Genomic DNA, 20,450 nt, shown 5'->3' on the forward strand with positions numbered 1-20,450 from the left:
GTAAACAGTACAGTGAAATGCTTATTTGCAAGCTCGTCCTTAACTTTTTATAAAAAATAATTTATAAATTTTATTTTTATTTTTTATTATTCACCTTTATTTAATTAACCAGGTAGGCCAGTTGAGAACAAGTTCTCATTTACAACTGCGACCTGGCCAAGATAAAGCAAAGCAGTGCGACAAAAACAACTACACAGAGTTACACATAAACAGACATACAGTCAAAAACACAAAATAAAAATCTATGTACAGTGTGTGCAAATGTAGAAGAGTAGGGAGGTAAGGCAATAAACAGGCCACAGAGGTGAAATAATTACAATTTAGCATTAACACTGGAGTGATAGATGTGCAGATGATGATATGCAAGTAGAGATACTGGGGTGGAAAAGACCAAGAGGATAAATAACAATATGGGGATGAGGTAGTTGGGTGTGCCATTTACAGATTGGCTGTGTACAGGTACAGTGATTGGTAAGCTGCTATGACAGCTAATGCTTAAAGTTAGAGAGGGAGATATAAGACTCCAGCTTCAGTGATTTTTGCAATTTGTTCCAGTTATTGGCAGCAGAGAACTGGAAGGAAAGGCAGACAAAGGCAGTGTTGGCTTTGGGGATGACCAGTGAAATATACCTGCTGGAGCGCGTGCTACGGGTGGGTGGGTGTTGCTATGGTGACCAGTGATCTGAGATAAGGCGGGGCTTTACCTAGCAAAGACTTATAGATTACTTGGAGCCAGTGGGTTGGCAATGAATATGTAGTGAGGGCCAGCCAACGAGAGCATACAGGTCGTAGTGGTGGGTGTATATGGGGCTTTGGTGACAAAACTACATCCAGTTTGCTGAGTAGAGTGTTGGAGGCTATTTTGTAAATGACATCGCCGAAGTCGAGGATCGGTAGGATAGTCAGTTTTACGAGGGTATGTTTGGCAGCATGAGTGAAGGAGGCTTTGTTGCGAAATAAGAAGCCGATTCTAGATTCAATTTTGGATTGGAGATGCTTAATGTGAGTCTGGGAGGAGAGTTTACTGTCTCACCAGACACCTAGGTATTTGTAGTTGTCCATATATTCTAAGTAAGAACCGTCTAGAGTAGTGATGCTAGTCGGGCGGGCGGGTGCGGGCAGTAATCGGATGAAGAGCATGCACTTAGTTTTACTAGCATTTAAATGCAGTATTCAATATAAAAGGTAAGAAAAACTGAAAATCCAGAATATAATCTTACAAAGACCACAGATTCAATACTAGGTCAGATAAAATAAAAACACACAAGAACACCTGGTGTTCACGAGCAAAATGACATCTAAAAGACGGTTCTGAATAAAATTTGAAAATACGTATTTTCCAGACGTTGAAATATTTTTTTAAAATAACTTTCTACAGCTGTACATCAATTCACTTATATCTACATGTCAATTAAGAAAGAATTATATCACATTCAAACATTCTTATTCCAATTAAAAGAAACTAGAGCCAATTCAATATTACAGCTTTGAACACCTATTTTTGCCATCACATGTTTGCTTTTTCAAAAGTTTGAAACTTGCAATGATTATGCTTAAGCTTATAACCAACAGAACTCTTAACACTCTCAGTAACAGTTACAGAAAAGTTTTTCTTGCTTTGACTGTGATATGTGGTTGTTATCTACCTTAGCTGAATGCACTGACTGTAAGTGGCTCTGGATAAGAGCCAATCATAGACGTCTATGTTTCACAGTACATAGAGCACAGAAGAGTGCAATAGAATGCTATGCCGCACAGTAAAGTACTTTAGTAGAGTAAAGTACAGTAGAGTACTGTAGGGTACAGTAAAGTACAATATAGGACATTATACTGTACTCTACTATGCTGTGCTCCACTATACTGTAATCTAGTGTACTACACTCAAATTTTCTTTACTATACTGTTCTATGCTGTTCAAAATTCGATCTGAACCAATCATAGATGTCTACGCTTGGGGCCAAATCAAGTCCGGTGCGGACCAGACCAAAACTGGACCAAATATAGACGTCCATGGTGGGTTCAGATTTGGTCTGGACGGACATTGAAATCAAGGCCAGTGCGGACGGACCAAATGCCAACGTATTTTCAACGTCTGTGCTCACAGGGTCAGTACCAGTACTATATCAATGTGTAGGGATACTGCCCTCCCTCTCCACTTGGCTCCTTCCCTCAACTCCTGGGCCCTTTCAAAGAACAAACGCTGGAAGTGGGTTCTGATGGCAGTGGGGGGTCGGGGGAACAAAAGGCCAGGAGGTGGCAGATTCCTGAAACATTAACCCCCCCCCCGGCTGGATGGATGTTTGAAGACAGACGAGGTGAGTGGGTGGGAGGTCAAATAAGGTCTCTGAAAATCTGGGGCCTTTTCAAAAGCTGACATACTTGTTTAACTGTCTAAAACATGCACCCCTGTAAATCATTAGAAATAAATGTCAAAAGGAGTTACAAATTAGCAAAAAATATCCAACAAACCATGAACATGCTTTAGAATTTTGCGATAGGTCAATTGAATCAATGTTCCTCCACTGGTCACAGTCCACCCCCATCCCCCCATGACACCTTTCAGTTAATCTACTCTGACAAATCCTTCAGTCTATTGTATTGGGACATTCACAGGCTTTTGTGAATTCCTGTTGAATCCCTGTGAAAAGCCTCTCTGGAGGTAAGCCATTGTAGCCAAGGGCTTGGTTTTTACAGGACTGTCTGACAAAACATTGGTGGCCCTAGGTCGAGTTCATGATCCTTACGGCGTCTGCATGCTTCCCAGCCGAAACAGTTCAGAAGAGTTCATGCATATATTATGATTACATTTTGCGATGTTTTCGTTCGTTTTTGGACTTCGGTGAGGAATTTTTCAGCTGCTCGGGCACATGACACTTTTCTAGAGGCAAGCTAGTGTTCAAAGCCAAAGTCTCCACCCCTTTGTCTGTGATTGGTCAACAGTAGGGATTCTTAAATAATGTCTTTGTTGTCATTCAACAAGAGATGACTCATTTTCATGCACATTTTTTTCATTGAGAAATACTGCACCAAACATCTTAGTTAGATGTAAAATTGCGTTACTAAGATCTCCTCTGCAAAAATGTCAAAATTAATGACAGATTTCTTTAATTATTTTAGATGAATTCTGACAATTTTGAGAATTGGCTACTGCGTCTCAAAATGGACAAACAGTACTATTGCCACTTTTTTCTTGTTTTTCAAGCGAAGGTCTTTTAAAGGAGTATGAGAGCACACTTGTTCAGTTCGCCTAGACGAGTGAGGCGCCAGCCAAACTGAAGCATGCTGATGCCTTTATTGTTAAACGTGAGATTAATCAATCTAGATATTACAACATATCATGTTAAAATCCGTCTATAAAATGTGTGCCCTGCCGAACACCAAAAAGATGACCCTTCCTGAAATATATTGGATCCAAAACTAGAAAATCAAATCAAATGTTATTTGTCACATGCTTCGTAAACAACAAGTGTGGACCAACAGTGAAATGCTTACTTACGGGCCCTTCCCAACAATGCAGAAAGAAATAAAATAGAGAAATAATTGAAAAGTAAAACACCTAATAACAAAAGTAATAATAGATACATAATGATTAACAATAACATGGCCATATACTAGGGGTACCCGTACCGAGTCGAGGGGTGTGCAGGGGTATGAGGTAATTGAGGTAGATATGTACATATAAATAGAAATAAAGTGACAGATGGTAAACAGTAGCAGCAGCGTACGTGATGAGTCAAAAGAGTTAGTGCAAAAAGGGTCAATGCAGATAGTCTGGGTAGTTATTTGGTTAACTATTTAACTAACTATTTAGCAGTCTTATGGCTTGGGGGTAGAAGCTGTTCAGGGACCTGTCACCAAACTTGGTGAATCGGTACCACTTGCCGTTGCGACAGCAGAGAGAACAGTCTATGACTTGGGTGCCTGTAGTCTTTTTTTAGGGCCTTCCTCTGACAACGCCTGGTATAGAGGTCCTGGATGGCACGGAGCTTGGCCCCAGTGATGTACTGGGCCGTAAGTACTACCCTCTGTAGCGGTCGGATGCCAAGCAGTTGCTATACCAAGCGATGATGCAGCCTTTCAAGATGCTCTCAATGGTGCAGCTGTAGAACTTTTTGAGGATCTGAGGGCCCATGCCAAATCTTTTCAGCCTCCGGAGGGGGAAAAGGCGTTGTCGTGCCCTCTTTACGACTGTGTTGGTGTGTTTGGACCATGATGAATCCTTAGTGATGTGGACACAGAAGGACTTGAAGCTCTCGACCCGCTCCACTACAGCCCTGTTGATGTGAATGGGGGCATTCTCAGCCCTCCTGTTCCTGTAGTCCACATCTTCCCGACGTTGAGGGAGAGGTTGATGTCCTGGCACCACACTGCCAGGTCTCTGACCTCCCTATAGGCTGCCTCGTCATCGTCAGTGATCAGGACCAACCGCCGTCGTGTCATTGGCAAACATAATGATGGTGTTGGAGTCGTGTGTGGCCACGCAGTCATGGGTGAACAGAGAGTACAGGAGGGGACTAAGCATACCCCCGTATTGAGGGTCAGCATGGCAGATGTGTTGTTACCTAACCTCACCACCTGGTTAGGAAGCCCATGATCCAGTTGCAGATCCTGGACTTACAGCTCGTTGAGTGCAGTCTTAATGCCAGCATCGGTTTGTGCTGTTAAATAGAAAGCTACGAAAAATATTGTTGAAAATTATATGGTTTACAGCTTATCATGAGGTATTCTAAGTCAGGTGAGCAGAACCTCGAGACTTCCTTAATACTAGAGATTGCACACCAGCTGTTATTAACAAAGAGACACATCACCACCCTTGAGCTTATCCAACGCTGCCAACGCATAGAAAACACAGCTAAAATATTATCCATGTTTCCGAGAAAAATAGGATGTTAAAGTTCTCCAGGACCCGTTGATAGGATAGTCTCGAACGGAGTTTGTTCTCCAGTGATTGTACATTTGTGTCACGCCCTGACCTTAGATATCTCTGTTTTTCTATATATTTTGGTTAGGTTAGGGTGTGACTAGGGTGGGTACTCTAGTTATTGTATGTCTTGGGTTTTGGTAATCTAGGGCTTTTGTATGTCTATGTTGGCCTGATATAGTTCCCAATCAGAGACAGCTGTTTATCGTTGTCTCTGATTGGGGATCATATTTAGGTAGCCATTTCCCCATTGTTAGTTGTGGGATCTTGTCTACAGTAAGTTGCTTTTGTGCACTCCAGTAGCGTCATGTTTCGTTTGTTTAGTGATTTTCTCTTTATTACAATTATGTGGAACTCTATGCACACTGCGCCCTGGTCTCACTCATACGATGATCGTAACAATTTGCCAATAGGCGGTTTATTTACTCGCTGCCGTAGTTTCATCTGGGTGCCCGCACGTCGGCCACTGTACCACTTTCTCTTCCGAGTATTGGGGATCCGGACCTGATCCGGGGTGTGCAGTACGTCCTGCGCCGCTGACTCATTCAAGAAGAACAGTGGTCGCTGTTCTGATGTCCAGAAGCTCTTTTCAGTCATAGGAAATTATGGCGGAAACATTTTGTACAAGTTAAGATCAGCGCAAAGAAACTGTCACGACTTCCGCCGAAGTTGGTCCCTCTCCTTGTTCGGGCGGTGTTTGGCGGTCGACGTCACCGACCTTCTAGCCATCGCTGATCCATTTTTTTATTTTCCATTGGTTTTGTCTTGTCTTCCATCACACCTGGTTCCAATCCCATCAATTACATGTTGTGTATTTAACCCTCTGTTTCCCCTCATGTCCTTGTCGGTGATTGTTTATTGTAAGTGTATGTGTACGTCTGTACTGGTGTGCGTGCGTCGGGTTATGTTACCCATTGATTTTTATTATTATGTTTTCCGGTGTAAATAAACTGCGCTGTTGTAAACGGTTATTTCTCTCCTGCGTCTGACTTCTCTGCCGCCAGTTCACACCCTTACAGAAACACACAAAATAGCCTGTAAAACGGCCCCTATACATTCTAGCACCATTCTCGTAACACAATTGCAAAAGTCAATGTAAGATTATGCAAACCCACAAAAACATTGATTTTGAGCAATTGAGTTGGAGCTAAAATAATTCTGGGAACTTTCAATAAATTCCATGGTTTTCCCGAAATCCCGGTTGGAAGAATCCTAGAATCAGGAGAGAATAAGCTAGAAATCTAGAATCCTCCATCCAGGATTTCTGGAAAACCGGGGAATTTATTGAACATTCCCAGACTTTTTGAACCCTAGTTGGAGACAATCTTATCTACTCTTTTAGATAGATGGCTCCACTATAAATACATTTTACAGTGCCAAATTGTATCTACTAAGACGTGGGTCCACAATGTGTCCAAAAAGTAATACGTCTCTGCCAAAAACAAAAGATATTCAGATTTTTTTTTTAAACATGACAAGGAAGAATATCAGATTCTTTTGGTCCATGTGAAAGCTTCGAGGGCTTTTAAGGGAAGAGCACTGTGCAGTCAAAGCTCTGTTCACAAACTCAATGACACCAAGTATAATCAAAAGAGCTTGAACTCAGCATGAGGGAAGCACACAATACCTGGCAGAACCTTTCAAAGAGTTCATGATGGTCAAGCAGAAGACTTGCTGACATTAAAGTTATTGTGGAATTTGCTATTATTGTGGTCCTTCAAATCTCTTATAACCTATTCAACTATCCTCCGTTCTAACATCTTTATCCCGTTCAGAAAGGCTTGATTAACGGATATCATCAACGTGGATCATCAGGAAGGAGTATCTTGATCACACCTGTGACTGTACTAAAGGGCATATCGTCAGTGCACTGTGACCTCAGGAGCCAGAATGACCGAAATCAACCAACACTGTTTTTAAAAAAAATAATTTTGATAACATTTCTAAAAACCTGTTTTTGCTTTGTCATTATGGGGTATTATTTTAGAACAAGGCTGGAATGTAACAAAATGTGGAAAAAGTGAAGGGGTCTGAATACTCTGAACTCAGGAGCCAGAATGAATGTCATCAACCACCACTGCGGAAGAGATATTGCGTCATCCCTGTTCATACTTACAGTGCCTTGTGAAAGTATTCGGCCCCCTTGAACTTTGCGACCTTTTGCCACATTTCAGGCTTCAAACATAAAGATATAAAACTGTATTTTTTTGTGAAGGATCAACAACAAGTGGGACACAATCATGAAGTGGAACGACATTTATTGGATATTTCAAACTTTTCTAACAAATCAAAAACTGAAAAATTGGGCGTGCAAAATTATTCAGCCCCTTTACTTTCAGTGCAGCAAACTCTCTCCAGAAGTTCAGTGAGGATCTCTGAATGATCCAATGTTGACCTAAATGACTAATGATGATAAATACAATCCACCTGTGTGTAATCAAGTCTCCGTATAAATGCACCTGCACTGTGATAGTCTCAGAGGTCCGTTAAAAGCGCAGAGAGCATCATGAAGAACAAGGAACACACCAGGCAGGTCCGAGATACTGTTGTGAAGAAGTTTAAAGCCGGATTTGGATACAAAAATATTTCCCAAGCTTTAAACATCTCAAGGAGCACTGTGCAAGCGATAATATTGAAATGGAAGGAGTATCAGACCACTGCACATCTACCAAGACCTGGCCGTCCCTCTAAACTTTCAGCTCATACAAGGAGAAGACTGATCAGAGATGCAGCCAAGAGGCCCATGATCACTCTGGATGAACTGCAGAGATCTACAGCTGAGGTGGGAGACTCTGTCCATAGGACAACAATCAGTCGTATATTGCACAAATCTGGCCTTTATGGAAGAGTGGCAAGAAGAAAGCCATTTCTTAAAGATATCCATAAAAAGTGTTGTTTAAAGTTTGCCACAAGCCACCTGGGAGACACATCAAACATGTGGAAGAAGGTGCTCTGGTCAGATGAAACCAAAATTGAACTTTTTGGCAACAATGCAAAACGTTATGTTTGGCGTAAAAGCAACACAGCTGAACACACCATCCCCACTGTCAAACATGGTGGTGGCAGCATCATGGTTTGGGCCTGCTTTTCTTCAGCAGGGACAGGGAAGATGGTTAAAATTGATGGGAAGATGGATGGAGCCAAATACAGGACCATTCTGGAAGAAAACCTGATGGAGTCTGCAAAAGACCTGAGACGGAGATTTGTCTTCCAACAAGACAATGATCCAAAACATAAAAGAAAAATCTACAATAGAATGGTTCAAAAATAAACATATCCAGGTGTTAGAATGGCCAAGTCAAAGTCCAGACCTGAATCCAATTGAGAATCTGTGGAAAGAACTGAAAACTGCTGTTCACAAATGCTCTCCATCCAACCTCACTGAGCTCGAGCTGTTTTGCAAGGAGGAATGGGAAAACAGTTCAGTCTCTCGATGTGAAAAACTGATAGAGACATACCCCAAGCGACTTACAGCTGTAATCGCAGCAAAAGGTGGCGCTACAAAGTATTAACTTAAGGGGGCTGAATCATTTTGCACGCCCAATTTTTCAGTTTTTGATTTGTTAAAAAAGTTTGAAATATCCAATAAATGTCGTTCCACTTCATGATTGTGTCCCACTTGTTGTTGATTCTTCACAAAAAAATACAGTTTTATATCTTTATGTTTGAAGCCTGAAATGTGGCAAAAGGTCGCAAAGTTCAAGGGGGCCGAATACTTTCGCAAGGCACTGTATATATGGCGGAGTAATAAACCGAGCCGCTATTGGGATGAGTCGCGATTTAAAATAGTCCTGTCAAACTCTAAGACAGGTTCATCAATATCATGCTTAGACTAGTAAATAGGTCGGGAGACTGAACCAGGAATTGATTAGCAATATCTAATAACTTAATGGAAGTATGTTAAAACAATTGACCACATTAGAGAGAGACCTAGCACATCTTTCACCTCTATTGCCATGAGCAAAGGCTCAAATCAGATTCTGTTTTGGCTCATTTTAACGTTTTAGTTGTTTGAGGCACCTACACTTATGCCTAATTACACCTCAGCAGAGATTTGTCTACCATCATCCAGTGGATACACAGACACAGCAAATATATCATTTATTACAGTAGTACTGTATTTGCCTTGATATTGAAGTCTCGTCTGTATGTTGTTATACTACTCCCGTGAAAGGCTTATCCTTTTATAAAGTCCATTACCCAAGCTAATGTAATATAAGGTCACATGGCTAAGAAGGCACAGTCCTATTGAGTATCTCACACTCTTTACAGGAATCTCACACCACTTACCCTGCATACAGCAAGTAAGGGAGTAGGGAAAATCTGTCCTATCATGAATGACATATGAGAATACCTCCAAGCCATGTGCCCAAACATCAGCCCACCCCATGGCCTGCCACAACCTGCCAGTGGGGAGAGGCTCTGCCGACTTTCATCCACCCACGGCCTCTCATATCACGCCACCACTGCCACTCTAAACACAAACTCATCTAAAAGCTCATAACGGAATGTAATTATAGAAGAAATCTGAGTGTGAAATTGAAGTGGCATAATCTATCCATCTACAGTCATTCACAGGCACAGGAGGATCCCCCAGAAGACAGGTTGGAGCAGGACAAAAGGGGATGGGAGTCCCGCTGTGAGTCAGCACAGTGTAAGGGAATTAGTGTTAACCCTATTTTTTCTGCCCAGAAGTGGGCATAACTCTCGGGGGCCAGATCAACGGGGCGGAAAGTTCAGGGCACGGCAAACAGAAATGCACTACGTAGACCTGGAATGACTCTTGATTCAGCTTCAGCGAAACTACTGTCTATTCTATGCAGTGAGTTCCCCTCAAATGAATTGCCCCCTGGTGTTTCTTGTGAATGTAGTAGTGTGTGTGTAGTCTCTAATAAGTTGGTTTCATTTCATTTCATAAGATAATCCATCCACCTGACAGGTGTGGCATATCAAGAAGCTGATTAAACAGCATGATCATTACACAGGTGCACCTTGTGCTCGGGACAATAAAGCCCACTCTAAATTGTGCCATTTTGGCACACAACACAATGCCACAGATGTCTCAAGTTTTGAGGGAGTGTGCAATTGGCGTGCTGACTGCAGGAATGTCCAACAGAGCTGTTGCCAGAGAATTGAATGTTAATTTATCCATCATAAGCTGCCTCCAAAGTCGTTTTAGAGAATTTGGCAGTATATCCAACCGGCCTCACAACCGCAGAGCACGTGTAACCACGCAGTCCAGGACCTACACATCTGTTTTCTTCACCTGCGGGATCATCTCAGGAGTATTCCTGTCAGTAATGAAGCCTTTTTCTGGGGAAAAACTCATGCTGATTGGCTGGGCCTGGCTCCCCAGTGGGTGGACCTGGCTCCCAAGTGGGTTGGCCTACCCAGTCATGTGAAATCCATCGATTAGGGCCTAATACATCTATTTTAACTGACTGATTTCCTTCTATGACCTTAAACTCGGTAAAATCTTCGAAATTGTTGCATGTTGCATTGATATTTTCTGGTCAGTATATGTTTCGCTAACGTTAGAAAATGAATGATGGAGAAACGTTTGGAATCATTTCCTTGTTTTATGGGTATTATGACTCATACTGTGGCACTCTATGGAGGTGCCTCTTACCTTCGGTGTTGGCCTGTAGGGTCTTCAGGGCTTGGATGAGGTCTTTAAAGCCGTCCAGATTCCGGTCATTCTGACTGTACAGCAGGATCTTCTTAGCATCCGAGAACAAACGAGAGATTCTACAGACATCCCACAGTGAAACAGATTAACAGAGAATACAATTGAATTGGTTCAAATCGAGTTATAAATGGGATATTTTAAAGAAACATTTAAGAGACCATTTTCTTTATTTGGATGTTATTCATCTAATGAAACGAGCCAAGTACAAAATAAAGTGTATTAATATTTTCATGTCTTATTAAAGGGAAACTATCCGATATAGAGCTGCAGCTTGGGGTGGGAACTCACATGGACTCATTGAAGTTGCCCACGACCCCAGGGGACTCTCCAGGAGTGGGGTTGCGGAAGCAGGGGTTGTTGGCGTTGCAGATGATGCCTTGGATCCACGGAAGGGTTCCTGCCGAGGGCATGGCCTTGTTGGGGAAATGACCTGACGGAGACACAGGCAGGGAAACCATCAGTAACATCACTGTCAGTTATGTAGTGGTGAAAAAAGTAACACTTCCTATTTTCTCCAATGCAAAAGGTGGGTAAACTGTTGGGCAAAATAATTTACTCTACTACACCACTGGTCAATGTACAGTACATTCATAAGACACACAGAGAGAGGACGCGGGAGAGCAGAGGAAGAGATCCAGGAAGAAAGAGTCAACTTGGTACATGTTGAAATGTAATAATGTTTACACCACATTCAACTACATCTATGAATGTAAAATAAGACTTTCAAAGTATTCAATTCCATCTTTCTATTCAGTCTATTCACCCACTATCAACAGAGAGCGGACAGGAGAGAACACCGGGTAATCCAGCCACGTTTGAACTGATACTGAGACACTTAAAAGGCTTCTACATCAACCTGCTGGATCTACTTAGAGTGGTCTTTAAACATCACGTACAGAGCTCCAAAATGCTATTTTTGTCTAGGCAAAATGCAGGTACACCTGGATGAGCACAGATAGCTGATGTGTGTTCTCAGATTGCCTTATCGGGCCAGCAACGGATGTGCTAGCATCAGCTAACCACGTCTTGTCCCATCCTAAGGGTTTCACTCAGCAGCTACAGACCTTATTGACGTGAGGGAGTGATTGCCTAAGTAAAATGTAGGACCTTGCCCCCCAAGATGCCGCCTCTCCCTCCCCGAGAGGCAAGCAGTTATTTGTGTGTGTTATCAGTAAACCTTAAGACTACCAACTGTCCCACTGCAACGGAAAGCAGAGATAAGAGATAACCCCAAGTAGCCAAGTGCTTAGGAGATTCAGGGTGGCCATCTTGCTTTTAAGAGTGATCGTCATCAACAGCCTACACAGTTTTACGACTTAATTAACTAGTGGGTGATAAATCGGAATCCTAAATGGCATTTAGCTGGGCAGTTTTCAAACGATCACCATATTCAACATAAACCATTTTAAATATTCAAAAAGGGCATTATTTGGTGACTTATCGCTCTGTCATGTTTTTTTAATTTTTTTATCATTTTATTTTTTTGTGTGGTTTACATCCATACCCAAAAGCAATAGGTTAGCCAGGCCCTGTGCAAGGAAGAACATGTCTTTCCTATCTGGTGTTTGAGCAGTTAGAACATACACAGACCCACGTGATGTATGATTCAAAGAATAGTATGCCTCTGCCTAGTGCCAAACCAAGACTTTAGGTGGAAATGAATGCAATTTACCAACTAATGCTTCTGTTCTCTGGCAGATGGAAAAAGCACAGGCTTCTGGGAATGAAAGAAATTGGATATTCTGTTGTAGACAAGGATTTCTCAGGAGATGTGTTCATCCCATTGATAATAGTTATTAGTGGCTGTATAAATGCTTTGTCCTCCACAACTATATCCTAAAGCACGTTTGTAGACTCTTACACAAAGTAGGATCAATATGTCCACCAGTTTGACTTTGCTAAACACATAGCTGTAACACTATTTTGTGTCTCGTAAAGAATGCAGAGTATCGAGTCCCATACTAATAAACATAAGCTTCTTTAGCATAGGGGAGGTAGCTGGCCAATTTATTGATCCTGTTCTGTGAGGTCCCCCCCAGAGATATAATTAACGGTAACCCAAGGTTTCTCTAGCATATCAGAACGTCTACCGGTTATCTCATTCTGGTGAAAAGATGCTTGGTTCCGCCAGTGCATGTCCATTATGTACATTTTCCCCATACCCGTGCCAAATGGTCTACCTAGGCCTTGCGACCTTCATCAGCTTTCACATATAGAAAGCTGATCATGAGAATGGAGCGGCAATAAAGGTGTCAAACTCTGAAACCCCCCTAAAACCACAAATATGTCCACCGCCATCATGAGCCACTTCACGAATAAACTGTCAAATAAAATAGAAAACGTAAAACATATATCTGTACCGTTTTGGCTGATCAAATAGGCCCATTTGTCTTAAACAAATGATCAAATAGCCCCCCACCACTCTTTTGCATTCAGAACAGCCTCAATTCGTCGGGGCATGGACTCTACAAGGTGTCGGATGCTGGCCCATGTTGACTCCAATGCTTCCCACAGTTGTGTCAAGTTGGCTGGATGTCCTTTGGGTGGTGGACCCTTCTTGATACACACGGGAAACGGTTGAGCATGAAAAACACAGCGCTTGGCACCTACTACTTTACCCCATTCAAAGGCACTTAAATCTTTTGTCTTGCCCTCCCCTTCATCTACATTGATTGAAGTGGATTTAACAAGTAACATCAATAAGGGATCATAGCTTTCACCTGGTCAGTCTATGTCATGGAAAGAGCAGGTGTTCATAATGTTTTGTACTCACAGTGTGTTTAAATATATATACACTGGGCTACTGCAGAGGCTGTCGTTTTGTGTACTTTTTCATAACGACAACTACAAGTTTGATGTCGGACGACAGTAGAATGTTCATGATGTCACTACAACAATTGTCTATATAAATGTTGCTAGACGGACAGTAAACCAGCCTTTAGGCTATATTGCCAATTGGTGCCTGTCATACAGTGTATGTGTTCCCCTGAATCAACAACTACCCTAAGAATGAATTACTAAAGGGTTCCGCAAACAAACATTTTCCCCTGGTGCCACTAGTCCCTCTAGCTTTTACAGTTGTTGGCACTAGTCCATGATTTGATGATTTGGTCAGACCTAAATCACGAGTAATCATCTTATTAAGTCCTTCGTGGTGCTTTATTAAGAAGTAGACTACTGAGGTATTCAAGGGGATAAGTTGTTTCATCCAACAAGTCCAAGCAGGAAAGCATTACTCAAGATATTTTGGATGTGCTTTAGACAAAAAACCCAGTCATAAAACATCCACACCTGATAAAGGCCCCATCATAAAAATCAACACGGTTAGGCTGTATGTGGAAAACTATGTATTTCATTTTTTGGCCTGAGTGTGTTTACTCGAGTGGCCAGCATAAATGCCTCCACATGGCACTGTGGCATGTCAGTGCATGATATTGCTAGCTTGTATACTGTAGCTTCTTTGGCCTGTACAGAGCACAGTGTACAATTATTAAAAGGCAACAGAGTTCATCCCCAGATTTCAAATCCAAATGTCTCTGTGGCCAAAACAGCAGGATGCGTTAACCAACCAGTTGAGTGTCTTGTGAAGAAGTGGGTGCTGAAACAATGAAAAGGACAGGGAGGTACGTCATACTTACACTCATGTTGTTCGTACGGAGGGTAGTTCAGTCTCACTGATATCAAAATGAAGAAGATCAACAGGGGCCATACTATCTCAATTAGCAGTTGGAGCTAGAGAGAAAACACAAACAAGAGAAGAAAGCCAGTCAGCATTTTCATTAAGGAGCATGGCCTATGGAAACCATGACTCCTCCCCCTCTTCCCCTCTTTATTAGTGTAGGCCTAGCTTGTCTGCTAATAGTCTGGAGCTCTTAAAAGCTGGCATTCAAAATTGCTCCCTCACTGCAACATATAATATGTCTGCATCAACGCCATACGCAGGCAGGATGTAGCTCTCTTAAGATGGCTTTTATTAGTAACTCATTCATAATAGATGCAAAGCTATCAATGCAAACAACCCTGACTTCAAAATAGCCAATGTTGCACATCCACATCCAGCAACAGTGAAGTCAACTCTGTTTAAGGGTTATCAGGTGTATGCTGATTGAATTAGGAGACAGAGAGATGCTACTCCAGCACATGTAAAGCCATCTAGAGGCAGGATTCTAAGACATGTGGGAAGACTAGTACAGACAAGCTGTAGTAGCAATTAAAGCTAACGTTGCTAAGTTAAAGCGCTGTCCCTGTGGCATGGTTGGGGAGTTGTGAATTACATTTTTTAAAAACCTTTATCTATGCAGGTTTTTCTCACTGAGATAAAATCACTTTTTTCGAGAGAGACCTGGTACAACAGCAGCAGAGGGAACAAAGTTTCAGACAAAACAACTTACATACACTAACACAATATGAACAAAACTATAGACACACATACACTACAACAATTACATATTAAGTAAATAAACACACATGCAACGTAACTGGTAATTTAACTTCATTTTGCAGTAAAATGTGTGACGTAAGCAATCATTTCCTTCCTTTTTCGGCATCAGACCAGCCTTAAGGCGAACACATACTTCCCAGCCGAAACAGTTCTGAACTGTAGACCCGGTATGTTCTTCTTAATACAGTAATAATACAGTAATAATACAGTCATTCCAACATGTTTTGAATATACTGTAAACATTATAACACGAAGAACATTATTATACATTCTATTTCACTAACTTATTCATTTAAGTTTCCAATCAAACAAAGCCAGGGGAAAAAGGTCCCAATTCCATACCAAGGACTTCTACACTTCACACAATCTGATATAAAGATGGACTGCTTACCGTTTGCCTTCTTCTGTAGGTAAAGTTCTTCCACAACAGCAAGCCCAGCTGAGTTGAGATGGACATCTCTACTCTGGACCTCTTACGCGCAAGCTTCCCTTGGCTCTAATTCTCTCAACTGAAATGACACACAGGCAGTGGTGACGTGGGGTAAAAAGACACCAGCAAGTCCAGCCAGCCAGCACACAGCTCAAAGGTACAAGGTCAAGGGTCACTTGTCTATCTGGAGCTGACTAGATCACATCTCTCCAATATGTCCTCCTCATATGGGAACTTCTTCTACAATGTGTTCCCAGGCAGACTGAGAGAGAGGAGGGGCGGCGGGGACGTTCATACATGCAGATATTTACAGGTTTTTAGAGCTTCCGTCAGTGCACTAATCACTGATGATCACTGATGATCCCTGATGATCCCTGATGATCCCTGATGATCACTGATGATCCCTGATGATCACTGATGATCCCTAAACAGCACAGGATTGTTTTTTGAATATGATTTAAATAGTAATTTAGCGTATGCACTTGGGGAACTACATTTGAAGTTGTTAAAGGAGATCCCAATTTTAAAAAATGTTTAAGTCCATGATTTAATCAGCATTTCACACAGATGTAATTATGTGATGTCTTTGATAAAAAAAATCACAAACGTTTTGGGGCTATCACTATCCTGGGTTGCAATGCTCTACCAACATGCATAACAAGGTTATAGATGCTTTGTGAAGCCTCAATTTAATATGATTTTATAAAGCCTTTATTAAGCTGTGCTTATTATAAAGCACAGGTTTATGTCATATTTTACATAGTGGGTTATGTCACATTTGACTTTGGTGGTTATGTCACACAGTTATGAACCCTTTATAGAGCATGAGCATAGAGCATAGACCTACGACTTATCTCTTAATGTAGCATAATAACTGTATGTTATCATGTACCGGGCACTATGCATATGCAAAAATCTGACAAGTTCAAACTTTAATGGTGATACTTGAATGAGATACCATTAACAAAATATATATCAAAACAACCCTCCTCTTTGCATTAGTGTGTTCAGCGTAATCAGTTCACGAACCCAATAAATGGGACATGGGTATAAGTGGATGAGTAGGCTACAATCAGCGCCTCTAGCAGTCTTTCAAAGAACAGTCGGTGTACAGTTTAATTATCTCTCTGTATTTTGACCTTACACAAGAGCCAGGTGGACTGCGCAGGTTATTTGACAATATAAATGACAACAAAATAAATTCTCACAAATGATTAACGGACTTATTAATACCATGTTATTTTGCGGGGCTTCACATGATGTGTAGCCTGCAACAAACAGCCCATAATGTACATTGGAACAAAGTAACTAAAGCTTGTTTCTAACTTGATTATTACCGTGTTTGGTGGCGATATGTTGCTTCGTAACGTGCGCAGAGATAACTCAACAAAGAATATCATAAAATATGGGATAGTGTTTATTTAATACGTCTACTTTTGTCTAACACTAAGTATGGGTTTACTGAGAATATTCGTGACTTGTGGTGTTCTCAGGTTCCCTTTCAGAGAAAAATCGAATATTTTTTTTACAACTAAAATAAACCTGCATAATATTGAATGTAGCCTATCATCAGGTATTTTTCACATAATGAGTAAATCAATTGTACAAGACAACAAAAAACGTGGTTGCAAATGTGCCCGAGGACTAGGATACAGCAGCCTTGTTCATGTTTTCTAATGAAGTAGCCTACAATAAAAAGCTACGACAAACACCCTTTTGCTATAAAACAAAAAGTCTATAATTGATGTTGACAATAAAAACATCAGAAGTTTCATATTTTTCTTTAGTAGATAGTTCTACCATTGAAATAAGAGAGAGAAAACAAAAAACTAATTAGAGACAATGAATGAGTGGAAAATGGAAATAGCCTACCTTTTTCCAAAGGCACGAAATCAGACCCCTTTCAGGAATTAATTGTGGTTACTCCCAAGCTAAATAACACTCCACTACTTTTTTGATGTTTTTGTCTCGGCTTGTTATCCAGGCATTTGTGATCTGTACACAGAGGAGGAGAAGCGTTTGAATCTAGACAAGCTTTTATATGGAGAGAACCGTTGCTATATCCGCTTGTAGAACTGATGTTATACTCTCGGTCATGGATATGTTCTGTGATTAAACCCCCCTCTAGTGGAGCACGTGTAGGCTCAAAACAGCTCTTGAAGTGCCTACTCGCACTTCCCGACCTCCTAAAACATCTGGAACTGATAATCACAATTAGGAGAATCAAAATAAATACCATAGGCCATAAATAACACCGGCTGTACATGTATTGAACGTAGTAGGCTCCGTAGTAAAAAATAATCCACACAGAATGTAATATGAAAAATCACAACTTTGAATCCATGTTTACATTAAATCTCAAACATTACAGTCAACACATAATATGGTCGTGTTTGACTTTCATGAGATCAAATAATTTAATTAAATATTTATCCTGATTTCTTCCAATCATTTCCAGGTTGCATGTACTGGTAGCAATAGGCCAATGATTAATCATATCGATCACTTCAGAAACAACAATCAGTTCAGCTGAGGGGGTGTGTTCTTTGTAAAAGACTGAAAACAGATTCCCAAAGGCAAAACACCCAGTACAATGTCATTGAAAGGACATACATGTGTATTTGAGTATTTGTTATTGAAATACTTTATTGTCTGTGTATTTGAGTACACAGCTGAAAACAAGTACTTTTATTTGAGTATTTGAATAGTTATTTGCAAAAAGGTTGACCAAATTGTATTTTCTACATTTTCAAATACTTATTTAAAATCCTGTTTTCCAATACACGGGTTAAAATATTTTAGTATTTTCTACATTTACAAATAACGATTATCTGAATGCTTGATTTGAATTGTATTTAAAAGTATTTGAAATTCCTGAAATAATATTTGAACCCAGGTCTGGTGAAAACAGTCATTTGCTGTCCAAAAATGGCATAGCCTCTCACCTCTAAATTGGATTAGTTAAAATAAATATTTTAATAGGTGGAAATCATTAGGCCCATTAAATAGTAAAATAATTGCATCATAGGTAATGCAGAGAGTCATGAAACCAATTTTAGTAGATTTAACTTACCAATATTGATATTTTCAATATGTGTGAAATGCTTGATAATGTATGTCATATCAACAGAGAAGTATATTTTCTGTGTGATTTAAATATTGACTGGCTCTCTCATCAAGCTGCCCACTCAGGAACAAATTCAAACTGTAACCAGTGCCTGCAACCTGGTTCAGGTTATCAGTCAACATACCAGGGTAGTTACAAACAACACAGGAATGAAATCATCAACATGTATTGATCACATCTTTACTAATGCTTCAGAAATTTGCCTCAAAGCAGAATCCAAATCCATAGGATGTAGTGATCACAATATAGCAGCCATATCTAGGAAAACCAAAGTTCCAAAGGCTGGGCCTAATGTAGTGAATAAGAGGTCATACAATAAGTTTTGTAGTGATTCATATGTTGATGATATAAAGAATATTTGCTGGTCTGTGGTGTGTAATGAGAAGCAACCAGACGCTGCATTTGACACATTTATAAAACAGCTTATTCCAGTTACTAATAAGCCATTAAGAAAATAACTGTAAAAACTGTTAGAGATACTCTGAATGATCGGCTCTGAAAAGTCAACTGACATTTACTCCTGAGGTGCTGACATGTTGCACCCTCGACAACCACTGTGGTTATTATTATTTGACCCTGCTGGTCATCTATGAACATTTGAACATCTTGGCCATGTTCTGTTATAATCTCCACCTAGCACAGCCAGAAGAGGACTGGCCACCCCACATAGCCTGGTTCCTCTCAAGGTTTCTTCCTAGGTTCTGACCTTTCTAGGGAGTTTTTCCTAGCCAATGTGCTTCTACACCTACATTGCTTGCTGTTTGGAGTTTTAGGCTGGGTTTCTGTACAGCACTTTGTGACATCAGCTGATGTAAGAAGGGCTTTATAAATACATTTGATTGATTTGATTGATTGATTGTCAAATCCCCTTGGGTGAAAAATTGTATGGTTGAGAGGAATGAGACAAAAGGTATGGCAAATAAGTCTGGCAGCACAACTGAAAGTGTGTGCCCTCAGGCCTGGAGGGAAACTAAAGTCATTCCGCTACCTGAGAATAGTAAAGGCAACTTTACTGGCTCAAATAGCCGACCAATCATCCTGTTACCAACCCTTAGTAAACTTCTGGAAAAAATTGTGTTTGATCAGATACAATGCTATTTTACAGTGAACAAATTGACAACAGACTTTCAGCACGCTTATAGGGAAGGACACTCAACAAGCACAGCACTTATACAAATGACTGATGATTGGCTGAGAAAAATGTATGATAAAATGATTGTGAGGGCTGTCTTGTTTGACTTCAGTGCAGCTTTTGACATTATCGATCATAGTCTGTTGCTGTAAAAACGTATGTGTTATGGCTTTACACCCCCTGCTATAATGTGGATAAAGATGTACTTGTCTAACAGAGCACAGAGGGTGTTCTTTAATGGAAGCCTCTCAAACATAATCCAGGTAGAATCAGGAATTCCCTAGGGTAGCTGTTTAGGCCCCTTGCTTTTTTCAATCTTTACTAACGACATGCCACTGGCTTTGAGTAAGGCCAGTGTGTCTATGTATGCGGATGACTCAACACTATACACGTCAGCTACTACAGCGACTGAAATGACTGCAACACTTAACAAAGAGCTGCAGTTAGTTTCGGAATGGATAGCAAGGAATAAGTTAGTCCTAAATATTTCCAAAACTAAAAGCATTGTTTTTGGGACAAATTGTTCACTAAACCCTAAACCTCAACTATGTCTCGTAATGAATAATGTGGAAATTTAGAAAGTTGAGGTGACTAAACTGCTTGGAGTAACCCTGGATTGTAAACTGTCATGGTCTAAACATATTGATACAAAAGTAGCTAAGACGGGGAGAAGTCTGTCCATAATAAAGCGCTGCTCTACCTTCTTAACA

The 20,450-nt window shown here is 40.7% G+C and overlaps 1 protein-coding gene across 2 annotated transcripts in view; it reads right to left on the bottom strand.

Annotated features, from left to right (window-relative positions):
- Positions 1 to 17,500, bottom strand: part of LOC110505064 (phospholipid-transporting ATPase ABCA1-like) — a 42,285-nt gene extending 24,785 nt beyond the window's left edge. The window contains exons 1-5 of one of the 2 annotated variants that reach the window (XM_021584014.2): positions 17,354 to 17,500; positions 15,443 to 15,560; positions 14,249 to 14,342; positions 10,899 to 11,040; positions 10,551 to 10,669 (exon numbers count right to left, since the gene is read on the bottom strand). In XM_021584014.2, coding sequence (XP_021439689.2) covers positions 10,551 to 10,669; positions 10,899 to 11,040; positions 14,249 to 14,342; positions 15,443 to 15,508 — 421 coding nt within the window. In that variant the 5' untranslated portion in view covers positions 15,509 to 15,560; positions 17,354 to 17,500. Of the gene's footprint in view, positions 1 to 10,550; positions 10,670 to 10,898; positions 11,041 to 14,248; positions 14,343 to 15,442; positions 15,714 to 17,353 lie in introns of those variants that run through there. The other variant, XM_021584015.2, reaches the window with a different exon arrangement.
- Positions 17,501 to 20,450: the final 2,950 nt, after the last annotated feature.

Source organism: Oncorhynchus mykiss, chromosome 31 (assembly GCF_013265735.2).
Source record: "Oncorhynchus mykiss isolate Arlee chromosome 31, USDA_OmykA_1.1, whole genome shotgun sequence".
NCBI lineage: Eukaryota > Metazoa > Chordata > Actinopteri > Salmoniformes > Salmonidae > Oncorhynchus > Oncorhynchus mykiss.